Below are 12,260 nucleotides of genomic sequence, written 5' to 3' on the forward strand. Positions count from 1 at the left end.
GAACGTAAAATTATGCCACTTTCACGCAGAAGAAAACTGGCAACACTGCTAACTGATAGCTGTCAAACGACAAATACCGGTTGTTTTCTTGTTTGGTATAAACAAAATGCACAGCTTCTGATCAATAAAATCATAATCGGTGGTAATAATCGAAATGTTCGTAAAGCCACGGCTAGAGTTCAGCAATAAAATCGGCACAAACATTCCCTCTACGGTAAGTATGACTGTGCAAGTGTCCAGTTGCCCCATTTGCAGTCATCGGAGAGCAATTGTTTACGTTCATTTCAGAACTCCGATCAAGATGTCGTTACGGGAAGATGCTATCCAAATGTACAAAACAATAATGGCCAACAGCATGAATTAAATACCTCACCTACCGCTAGCTGCACTACCCAGAAATCATCGAAAAAGAAAGAAGCGGACCAAAACAGACATGCAAAGAAAAAGTATGGCTGTGGAGATTGTGGGCTGGTGCGGTACGATACGGTGCAGGAAATTAAGCAGCACATGATGGTGGAGCATGGCTACGTGAGCCAGAAGCGAATAACGTACCCAGAAACGGAGACCAACGAACCGGAAATTGATGAGGCGTCGCAAGATTCCAATGAAAAATCTAGCCCTTCAATGAAGCAGCAACCCGCACACGGTCCGTCCTGTGACGATGAACAGCGAGCTAAAAGCAACTCCCAGTCCCCAGAGGAACCGCTAACGAGGACCAGGAAAAGAAAACTGCAACTAGAACAAAGTCCTGCAAGCGATGAAGAGGAAGAGAAGGATGACTTCCTGAAGACGGTCACGCTGAAATCGCTGACCGAAAAGTTCCAGTACGAAAAGCCCCACAAGTGCTCGCGCAAAGGATGCCAGTACAAGTTCGCATCGTTTGAAGTGCGTGACCAGCATTTGCGCTGCCATGCGGAAAATGATTCCACGCCGGATCCAGCGGCCGACGGGAGCGACAAGAAAGCGACCGTGCCGCGGAAACGCTTCAGCTTCAAGTGTAGCCAGTGCGATGGCAAGTTCGATGCGTGGAAACCCTGCCTCATGCACCTTTGGCGCGAGCATCAGATCGATCTCGGCATGCTGCGGTGTCCGGTGTGCGAGAAGCGCTTCGTTTACACCGTGCACGTGTTTAAGCATCTGCAAACGCACCGGCTGAACGATGCGCACGATGTGGCGTGCCGGGTGTGTGGCAAGAAGTTTGTCAACACCTCGCAACGCTCGGTACACGAGGCGCTGCACCGGGCGAAGGAACCGTACGGCGACGAGGACGAGCTGCTGCAGGATGCGGTGGAGAAACCGCGCTGGTACGCGGAGCGGCGCTGCGACATCTGCAAGCACATGTTCTCCAACTCCAAGATACTGTCCAAGCACATCAAGACGGTGCACCTGCAGATCAAACCGTTCGTGTGCAACGTGTGCGGGTACAAGTGCGCCCGGAAGGCAACGCTTAATGTGAGTACGGACCCGCGAAGGGTGGCACATTCATTTCAGTAGAGCTATATTTCATCCATTCCCACCCTACCGAACAGATTCACATCCGGCAGCATTCGGGGCTGAAGCCGCTGACCTGCAAAAGCTGCCCGTTCCGAACGGCGGATCCAAGCGCCCTCAGCTACCACGAACGGCGCCACCAGAACAACAAGGCGTACCAGTGCAAAACGTGCGGGCTGCGGCTCGTGCAGCCGAATGCACTGCGCGGCCACATCCAGACGCAGCACCCGCAGGAGTATCTGCGCATGAAGTGTACGCTGTGCGATTACGCATCGATCAATGCGCAGAACTTGAAACGGCACCAAGCGAACCATAAGGCGGGTTTGATTAAGACGCACGACGAAGACTCGCAGCCGGAGCCGGGCAACGAGCGGGGTGGGAATCATCGTGCGGTGCATGGTCTGCATGGGTTGGGCGTGTCGGGTGGCTTGGGACGTCATCCGGAAAATGCGCCAGAAATTTCGTCCGATTGCTTTCTGCCGCTCGAGAGCGTTGATTCGGTGGTGCACGATACGGGCGGCATTACGATACCGGCTGCGGTGGTCTCTTTGCCGGCGGCACTGTCCGAGGAAACGCAGTTCCCAATCTAGGAATTGTTGGAGTAGGTCACGTTCAAGTAAGTAGGGTTTATGTAGCCCATAGGGTTCGTTACGAAGGGAATGGATCAGAAGCGTTCTACCAATGTCAACGTTAAGTACATAATAACACGAATAAATAGTTCAGTTTACAAATGACGTAGTTTACCCGTATACAGGCGGTCCCCGAGATACACGGTACCTCTTATACGCGGATTCGAAGATACGCGGTTTTCTAAATTTGACAGTTCTTTGAGCAAATTGCCGAATACTTTCCCTTTTGATCGAATGTTTAAAACTAATTCAAAAGGTTTAAAACTGTAAAATTCAGTCAGAATCATATCAAATAATTAATTGAGTGGCTAAAACCATACCATACTAGCAAAATTACGCAAAAATTAGTTATATTTAGCCTGGAAATCACGAGATTCGACTTACGCGGAAATTCGAGATACGCGGTATTTTGCGGCCGTTTTAGGTCCCCATTAACCGTGTATCTCGGGGACCGCCTGTACTTTGTATCGTAGACATGAGACATCCGGTCTTGTCAGAAAGTTGTAGTTTTCGCTCTCGAAATCTACTAGCTCCGTTCGACTCAGTATATTCCTCGCCTGTTATTACTTATCGGATCCATGGAACGGTTGATCCAAACTGAGCACCGCTTTGCTGTACAGTTGAAGATGCACCCCCGTAAATGTGAAGTTCAGAGTCTTAAGGGATATAATTTAATCCAACCATTCAAACAATACATCAGACCCATCCCGATCATAGGAGTTAGTTAAACTAGCGCACAATAACTCAGCATGTTGTCGGAAATCGTTAGTGATCGAATGATGGTAAACACACTTACATCTTCCATTGAACCAGTTCTACAGTTTCTAATTCAAAGGAACACATGAATTAACGAGATGTTCGATCATGGACTGATGTCATGGACCCACGGCTCCGAATCGGTTCCGAAATTGCTACTCCGCCTCCGATTCCGGCTATATTAAACAAACGGCAGACTCCGTACAACTCCGGACGACTCGGACTCCGAACGACTCCGGATGACTCCGGACGACGCGGCATGCGGATTCCGGACGACGCGGCATGCGGACTCCGGACGACTCCGGACGACTCGGCATGCCTCCGGACGACTCCAAACGACACCGACTCCGGGCTACTCCGGGCAACTCCGGGCGACTCCGGTCGACTCCGGGCTACTTCGGGCGACTTCGGGCGACTCCGAGCGACTCCGAGCGACTCCGGACGTCTCCGAAGACTCCGAACGACTCTGGGCAACTCCGGGTGGCTCCTGACGACTCCGACGGCTCCGATAATTTCGACTCTGGGCTAGTGATGTGCTCTTTGGAGCGCACCCACGACTCTGGTTATTGTTCCGAGCCGATCCGACTCTGGATATTGTTAGTCAAGTTTCGACAAAATTTTAACCACTTGTTCTGCCCGGAGTCGGAGTCGTTCGAAGTTGTCCGGAGTTGTCCAGAGCCGTTCGGAGTCGTCGGAGCCGTCCGGAGTCGTCCGGAGTCGTCCGAAGTCGGAGTCGTTCGGAGTCGTTCGGAGTCGTCTGGAGTCGTCCGAAGGCATCCCGAGTTGTTCGGAGTCGTTTGCAGTCAACAGGAGTCGTCCGGTGTAATGTGCTTGTAATCAAGCATTTCATTTTGTTGTTGTTTTTTTGTTTTTCACTTTGCGCGTGCACTTCGTAAACAGGCCTTTGTTTCGAAGGCTGACTTCGGCCGATTCCAAACGATACCGGACGACTCCGACCAGCTCCGTACGACTCCTGACGAATCCGATTCTGAACGACTACCTTCCGGAGTCGATTCCGAAATTATCGGAGTCGGATCCGAGTCGACTTCGCAATTTTTGCCAACTTTACCCATCACTGCTCCGAACGGCTCCGACGATTCCGACGGTTCCGCCTGCAGGCTACGAGTTTGGTGTTTTGCACCTACCTTACGGAACTGCTTCCGATTTAGGCGTAGTCAGTCGGAAGCAATTTTGGATTTTTGTTGAATTTATCCATCGCTATCGCCAAGCTACAGCATTCAACAGCCAATTACTGCACCTTACGCCGCATGCAGTATCACCCGTCATCAACGGTTGAAATGTTCACCTGGACGGATACGTGACGATGATACTGATGCAAGCGATGCCATCCAAATTTCAATGTTCGAGTTCAGCGATGACTTCAAGGAGCACACCTGAGCTATGAACAACCTGCTCTGCTCTACGGCAAAACACCAAATAAGTTTGGGAAGCACCCCAATGGTTACTACGTCAGCTTTGTACACACGCAACTTTGTAACGGAGGACCCGGAGCCGAGCCTCGAAATGCTGAGGCAGGTGACTTGAAATAGAAATTTCCCACAACTGAGACTGTCCAAGTAATGGATTAGTTACATTTCATCAACGAAACTGCGTAAGCATAACCGATTGCCCTCAGATGCTGGCCAGCTTTAGCAAACATCGACATCTGTTATCGAAACTCGATTACATCGCGAGATACATATCTCCTCCACAACGCATCTTGCGAGAATGGAATTGTGATGCTAATAATTGCGCCCAGATCCCACGGTACAACATTCCCGTGTGAATTTCTCAAAACCGATCGTAAACGATCAAGCAAAACGTAAGCTATCGCTTACCTCATAATCGAGCCCAGTTGCCAGTTCAGTCCGTCTACACATCAGCATGGAACAAGGTGCTCTGGATTACGAGTACGCTCCAGCAACGGAAGCGGACAGGGCAGAGGTTCGCCAAGCTTTAGCAACCTACTTCTACCCGGAGGAACCACTGACACTCGCCCACCGGGATGGTCCGTTCGTTACGGAGGACGACATGGAGAACGCACTGTCCTTCCTGACGCAAGGCACCACCATTCTAGCCCGTACCGCGGCCAACGGTGAACTGGTTGGTGTTTCCATCGGTGGTCCTTCAGCGCACGAAATCTCGGTGCCAATTACCACCCGAAAGTTAGCCGATATTGTTGCGTTTCTGGAGATGCTCGATGTTCGGGCGTACGGGTTTGCGCGTTCGAGTTCAGCGTACCACGTGTACGCACTAGCCGTCCATCCTGCTCACCGGGCCCACTCGATCGGACGGCGTTTGATGGAGGAACAGATCGCGTTGGTTCGTGCCCGGTGGCCAGCGTTTGCTGCCGTGACGGTAGAAACAACTGGTCCCGGTTCGGGTCGGCTTATGGGCCGTATCGGGATGCGTGAAACCGGACGGCTTAGCTTCGCGGACTACCGGGATGCGGCGGGTGATCAAGTGTTCCTTGGAGCAGGGGAAGTGGTTGCCTGGGAGATGAAACTTTGAAAATAAAAAACAAAACCGTTACAAGCACGTGGGTTAGGATGTGTTTTGGAATAAGTGGTTAGTGTGATGAACATTTTAAAAAATCTATTGTTCTATTAATTACTTTAATTAAACAGTGAAGAAAATCGCGCAGGTTTTTGTTTTAATACTCTTTATTATTTCCACTTCTGTTTCACATTCACATTCTACACCGTTCTCTTTTGCGCCGTTGCGCCCTATTTGCTGCTTCCCTTCGTCCCTTCGGCGCCTCTGTGTGTATCACTCAAACATGTATTAGTGTCCCGTAAATCTAAACATATGACCAACAGACCACGCACCTCCAGCCTAATCCCGTTGTTTTTGCTGTGTATTATTCCAAGAGAAAGGTGTGTTAATGTTGAATGTTTCTTTCCTCCCCCGTTTGCTTGGGTAGAGTGACATCGAGGTGTGTTTATACTGTAGATATCTCGCGATTTTACACATTCTTCTCCACGCAACACGACGTTGCCTTCAAAGATTAGTGTGTGTGTGTGCTTTCCAATTTGATTAAAAATACACTTCCAACAAGACACCATTTTCCTTGCTACCGTATACACTCTTCTGCTCTAGCGTTTTGATTTACCCCACCTGTTCGCTCTCTCTCTCTCGTTTCTTTTTTTGTTAAATGTTGATGAAAATGATTCACAAAACAAAACTCCTAACTCCGAACTACACATTCTGCATGAAACTCGAATGGCAAATGTAACATACTGGAAATACAATCTACAGTGATCAAAATACCGCGACAGCGACATGGTGTAGATGATTTTTGTTTTATTAATCGAAGAAGGGCGTTCCTTTCTTTTCAATACGTCCCGGGCTACGGGGATGAAAGTACGGGTGTTTTGAAAATTTGCCTAGTGCACACTACACAACTTCCGCCCAAACGGGATTTTAGCGCGAACGAACGAGAGAAGAGGAAAGGGAGAAATCTAACAAGAGGCTGACTCTACAAGTAAATTTGGCTCGAATGGGATTTGAAGAGAGTTCTAGTAATTAATTTACCATTTAATTTCTCGGCACCCAGGACACTAAGCAGTCTACGGAGCTACTAAACGCTCACTTTCTCTCATTCTCTCTCTCTCTCTCGCTTTCCCTCTGTCGGTACTGTTCTAGTAGTCTACGCTAGTGCAACAAGGACGTGGATGATCTCTCAACAAACTACTAGAAAGAATTTTGAACTGTGGTATTGATCGGAGAAAACGATAACTCATCCGTACTATATCGATCACTATCCGCACTCAAGCCGGCATGCACTAAGCTGCACATTACACTATGCTTCGCTAGTGTTGAGTTCATGTTAGCATTTTGAGGTTTTGAGTAAGAAGATGGGACAAATCGTGGACAAATCTTCTACGGTTGCTGTCGACTACTGTTTGTTGACTTTACTACAATAAAACCTCACATTTTGAGTTTTGTTTTTGTTGGGATTTTTAATAAACATGCCGGTAAAATGTGTTATCTTGCGTTACTGTTGTAAGTGTATTACTATGTGGGACGATAGACAAAACAAAGGGCCAGCCTTGTGGAATTTCTAATTTCGTCCTATGCCGCAGCAGTAGTGCGCACACACCAGTGCATGTTAGTTGCTTAGTGAGGGGACTTTTACTTTACATGTAATAGTTAGAAAGTAAGAAAAAAGCAGCATTTATATGTAACTGGGACTACCCGGTTTGCGTACAAAAACAAGAAACCCATTCTGAGAAAGCCGACAATACACGGTTAGTTAACGGCAGGGCCATTTTCACACTCAATTATAGCATCATCATCATGATGTGACCAAAAGCAGTTAATTACAACATACTTCTCTACTTGCCTTCCCAATCCCGTCCGTCTTTCTCATTGCAAAGCACCAATTCTGTAATTATTTCCACTTTTATTCGTGTTTTTTTGCATCCACCTGTCCACTGTTACTGTACACATTGAAACATCTCACAAGGCAACATTACACATCGTAGGAAAGGAAAAGGGAGCGAGTTGTGTTGTTGTGTAGTAATACTCCAACGATGGGGGAAATGTAAATTGAAAGTTTGTTTCAGTTTTGGGACAAGAAATTAGATACACTTTGCTTTGAAAAACGATCTGCAACGATACAGCAAGTGTACGTATTAAATCCACCAAGATAATTACCAGATTAGTAGTAGTAGAGGTCGCCTTTTGCTAGAAGAAGTGTATGTTCCTAGAAAACGCCACACTTCTTCGCGATACGACCCCGATGAGAGAAAAAGGATTGATCCATACAAAAGACGTTCAGAATTAAATTCACAAACGATCGTGCTCCATCTGTCGCCTACGTATTGTTGCATTAGTTTGCGGGACGCAACACGATCGTACCCTTGCCGACCTCTCCAACCTTGCCTGGGTGCAATTTAGCACATCAACATATACAAAGAGACACCAAACAGCTAAAAACGTCGAGAAAGTTAGTGTACCACCTGTGTGTGTTTTACATCTTGGTTCCTTGTAGTGCAACCGCGCCCTCCCGTGTACACCCTTCCACGGTTAAGTTCTGCCGGAGTCGAGGGGACGCGGTTCATACTGTTTAATTGTGCTGCTGCTCTTCCCCCTCTTGGGGCTGGGGGTTCAAATGTTTGCTTTCATCGCTTCCTTAACGTCGCTCCATCCTTCGCTACCTCCCGGGCCCGCAGCTTCTCTTCACTTCTGCTTACAAAATTGCGCATTCAATTGCAAATTTCGACCAATTAAAAGTTGATACAAAACAGCTGGTTACCATCGTAGTTGTTCCAATTGTTTTTTTTTTCTTCTTCTTTGCTTCTTCCTTTGGACAGTTGTTTTGTTTTGGACCTTTTTCTACTATTATTTTCAACACACTTTTGCCACACACTTTGCGCCTCATGTTTTCCAATAGTTCCAATAGTGTTTCTTCTTCTTCTTTTTTTAGTTTTCCAATAAAAGTTGTTCCTCTACACAAGATGCACTTTTTTTTGTTCTACCACTTCCGCGAACCTTACCTCCTTCCTTCCTTGCTTAACTTTTCTGCTGCCCCAGTTCAAGTTTTTGTTTTGTTTGTTTGTTTTGTTTTTGCTGCTAACTTAACACAAATAGTCGGTTATAAATACTTAACTAATTCATTGCATTAATTTATAGAGACGACAGCTGTTAACGCGTGAAATTATACGCAGACAAACTATCGCGATACTATGCACAAGCGCGCGCAGCAAGCGCACCCGAGTTTCTAACTAATATTTCTACAACCTTCGCACACTCATTCGTCGGCCTCGGTCGTTCGTTCTTCCAGCCACACCGATTTTGTAATACAGCGTTTGTTCTATCGTAACATGCCATATATGTGCCATGCAACGACGCAGTTATTCTTCCCAGACCAAGTTTAAGTAAAATATACGCACGTGCAACACCATTGAACGGTTCTGGCGCGTGCAGATTTAGGGGTTTCCGAGCTGATAGAACTGTGTGAAACTTTTGTTCAAATTTTCACTGTCCAATACAAGAAAGGAAAAGCGGAAACCCCGAACTAATGCTCACAATATTGAATTGATCACGAAAGAGAGAAGAAAAAAAGAAAATAAATGTCTACCTGTTTGCTTTCTATTTCTTCTGCACGTGTGCACACTCCGCTCCGAGAAAGTAATAGGCGGCAAGAGCCTGCACAATAGACAACAGCAGATCACTAATAGAATCACCTCAGCCACTCAACACGCCCCCGGGCCCAGTACCAGCACCGTTAAGCTTCCCCGTGTTCGGTGTGGCGATCGGCTACTGCTACTCGATCGGTTCAAATTGTTTGCTGTTGCAGTTGGCCCGCCTCCCAATCTCCGTTCTGCTTAGACGGACAGTGACACGAAGCTGTTATACTGGGTAATGTTACGCTTCAGAATGTCGGCGCACAGGCCGAGCACACGCTCGAACCGGGCCCGGTCCAGCTTGACGCACTTGAGCGGTCCGCGGGCGATCACGGTGGCGGCACGGGGTCGATCAAGCAGCAGCGCAATCTCGCCGAAGTAGTCCGACGGGCCCAGGCGACCGACTTCCGCTGCCTCTTCGCTCTGCAAAAGCAAAAAAGCGACGCCATTAGTAAATACGTTTCCACACACAGTTTGCAATTTTGTTTACTCACGTCTCCACGTTTCTGCATTACGGTGGCGCATCCCTCCACAATGATGTAGAAATCGTTGCCCGGTTCACCCTGCCTCACAATCGTTTCCCCGTCCTCAAAGCTAACCGGCTCGAGCGCATCGGCCACCGTAAGCCGCTCCCATTTGTCCAGGCTCTCTGTAAGAAGATGCAACCATATGGAACGGTCAATGCAAGCGGACGGTGCGGTGCGTGCGTTTACATGCTGCCCGCGTATATTACGTACCGAGAATCGAGACGCGCGACAGGAACTCCTCGTACATCTTGCGCTTCCGGATCGTCGAACCCATCAGGATGCGACGGTACGAGTCTCGATCGATGCCCCACAGCTTCACATCAGTTTTGGCACGGACGGTGGCCGCACGGGGCGTACCGTAGATCAGGGCGAGCTCGCCGAAGCTGCCACCCTCGCTGATCGTCGTTACCTGCTCGTTATTTACAAACACCTGGCGGAGGAAGAAAAGAGGAGGGAGCCATAGTTAGAAATAATTAGAGTTAGAGAATCATAATGGAAATGAAAAGTAACGCAATGCCGCTAGTAACAAGTAACGTGGCGGAATAGCGGAATGGGAAGAAGTTAAAGGCTAAGCATAACTAGTAGAAAGAAATACACTACTTCTTAGCAACTGCTTAGAAGTTTAAGATGCATGTTTAACAGTGCCGTTGCGCAAAGTTACTAACTTCTATGTAACTGGTTAAAAACTATCTATGTTGTACCAGTTACATTTAAATAAGCTAGTCTCTGAAGAGAATTAATGTTATGTGTATCGTCTTAAGAAAAGTGTTGGGTAATTCAGATTCAGATTCATGAATCTGAATGAATCTTTGGAATGATTCAATGAATCTGAATCCCGATTGGAAAGATTCATGAATCTTCAAAGATCCCGAGATCTCGAGATCTCAAATCTCGAAAGATTCATGAATCTCTAAGGATTCATTAATCTCGAAAGATTCATGAATCTCTAAAGTTTCCTATATCTAGACATCTATTGACATATATCGAGACATCTTGGAAAGTACCACACAATTGAACCGACAACGGGCAGGTTGTAGGTGGGATTGGGCAAATTCAATATTTTGGAGATCATACATCTCTAAAGATTCATGAATCCTAAGAGATATATGAATTTTAATGGATTTATGAATCTTATAGATTCATGAATCTATAAGATTCACGAATCTTCAAAGATTCATGAATCTTTAAAGATTCACGAATCTCTGAAGATTCTTGAATCTTTGAAGATACGTAAATCTTTAAAGATTTATGAATCTTTGAAGATTCGTGAATCTTTAAAGATTCATGAATCTTTGAAGATTCGTGAATCTTATAGATTCATGAATCTTTGAAGATTTGATTAGAGATTCAATACAATCATCACTGAAGATTCATATGAATGAATCTCAACGAAAGATTCATGAAACCCAACACTCAAGAGGGTAATTTTAATTCAGAACATTACAAAAGAAGGGTAATTTTCTTATTTTTCTGAAGAATAACGGCTTCCAATATTTTACTGTTACTTTTTTTAGTATAAACTATATAAATTCATGGTAACACTTTAAAATGAACGGATATTTATGGGGATGATATAACTTTTTGAACTAAATAAATAAAGTTGCAGAAAAATATGAAAAAAATAAAATAATAAGTTTTTAGAATGTGTTGACAATGAGGCCCCACTTAGCAAATTGTAAACATTGTTTTATTCATTATCCTATTAATACTCAAAGTTCCGTATTGTTGCATTCTAATCCTCAAATATCTTTGCCATTTTTTAATTAGAACATTTTTTTTCTATTTAAATTGCATCGAAAAACACATCGCTCTGGTTAACCAATTCCAGTAACCATGACACAGGCCAGTAACAGTAACTAGGAGGCTCAACGTTACACCAAAAAACCATATCAAACGATACCATTCTATATGCACTGCCCTCGTTCGAGAATCCATTAAAGTACATTAATCAACAATGCACACCTCAGAAGCCATCATCACCAGAAACAGAGCAATAAAAATCAATGCACAGCGGAATAGGACTCACTGGGCAGTGCCCACAATCACACTTTCCAGTTGAATGCAAGGTCCCACAGCTGCTACACTGCGTTGGTGATTACATCGACACAATTGTCTTTGTCACTACTCTGCTCGACTACAGCATTGCACTGGAAACATCCAATGGGAGGGCATTGAAAGCATTTCCATTTGCGCAACACATGTGGCAGTAAAAACTAACTCCCTTTGCCCTTTTATGCTCTCTGGTTCGGGGAAGCACACAAACATTTGATTGCACCGTACTGGAATAAGTTTTAATTAGGAAAAGTTCCATTTTAGGCGCACATTTTATTATCACCCTTGCACACACACACACACACACACACACACCCTTTGCATGTCGGAAACAAAGCATCATCAACGTTCCCCATCCAGCGGATGCCCTTTGAATGCACCCTCGGTTGCAGTGAACCGGCATCCTGCCACTATCCTGCGGGTTTGATGGTGGTTTCACCTTCTGAGTGTGTCCTCACACACACACACACACGTATAAACATATGAGTAAAAGCTTGAGACGAATATTAACTACGATGATACGGAAGCTTGCCAAAAAGGTCAAGGATAATGGCGTAAAGGTCAGACTGTCACGAGGGACGAAGCATAGAGCGTTTGAAAATTAAAACTTCCCTCTTCCCGGGGTTTGTGGCGGCTGTGGCAGTAGACCGTTCCCCTCCCGACTAGCCAGGTTT

The 12,260-nt window shown here is 46.1% G+C and overlaps 3 protein-coding genes across 12 annotated transcripts in view; 2 read left to right on the plus strand and 1 right to left on the minus strand.

The window, feature by feature from the left end:
- Positions 1–48: 48 nt before the first annotated feature.
- Positions 49–2,288, plus strand: LOC1277057 (zinc finger protein 624). The gene is made up of 3 exons (XM_061650386.1): positions 49–214; positions 289–1,452; positions 1,530–2,288. The coding sequence occupies exons 1-3, from the start codon at positions 155–157 to the stop codon at positions 2,079–2,081; spliced, it is 1,776 nt and encodes a 591-aa protein (XP_061506370.1). The 5' UTR covers positions 49–154; the 3' UTR covers positions 2,082–2,288.
- A 149-nt stretch (positions 2,289–2,437) lies between these two features.
- Positions 2,438–7,091, plus strand: LOC5667383 (uncharacterized). Its single transcript, XM_061650399.1, has one exon. It carries the CDS (start codon positions 4,761–4,763, stop codon positions 5,385–5,387), a length of 627 nt encoding a protein of 208 aa, XP_061506383.1. The 5' UTR covers positions 2,438–4,760; the 3' UTR covers positions 5,388–7,091.
- The window catches only part of LOC1277058 (cAMP-dependent protein kinase type I regulatory subunit), a 56,290-nt gene continuing 49,551 nt past the window's right edge, over positions 5,522–12,260 (minus strand). For all 10 annotated transcript variants that reach the window (XM_001688819.2, XM_001688820.2, XM_061650394.1 and 7 more), the window contains 3 exons: positions 9,745–9,964; positions 9,502–9,656; positions 5,522–9,430 (listed from right to left, as the gene is read on the minus strand). In XM_001688819.2, coding sequence (XP_001688871.1) covers positions 9,209–9,430; positions 9,502–9,656; positions 9,745–9,964 — 597 coding nt within the window. In that variant the 3' untranslated portion in view covers positions 5,522–9,208. The remainder of the gene's footprint in view (positions 9,431–9,501; positions 9,657–9,744; positions 9,965–12,260) is intronic.

The sequence above is a fragment of the Anopheles gambiae genome, chromosome 2 (assembly GCF_943734735.2).
Source record: "Anopheles gambiae chromosome 2, idAnoGambNW_F1_1, whole genome shotgun sequence".
NCBI classification, from domain to species: domain Eukaryota; kingdom Metazoa; phylum Arthropoda; class Insecta; order Diptera; family Culicidae; genus Anopheles; species Anopheles gambiae.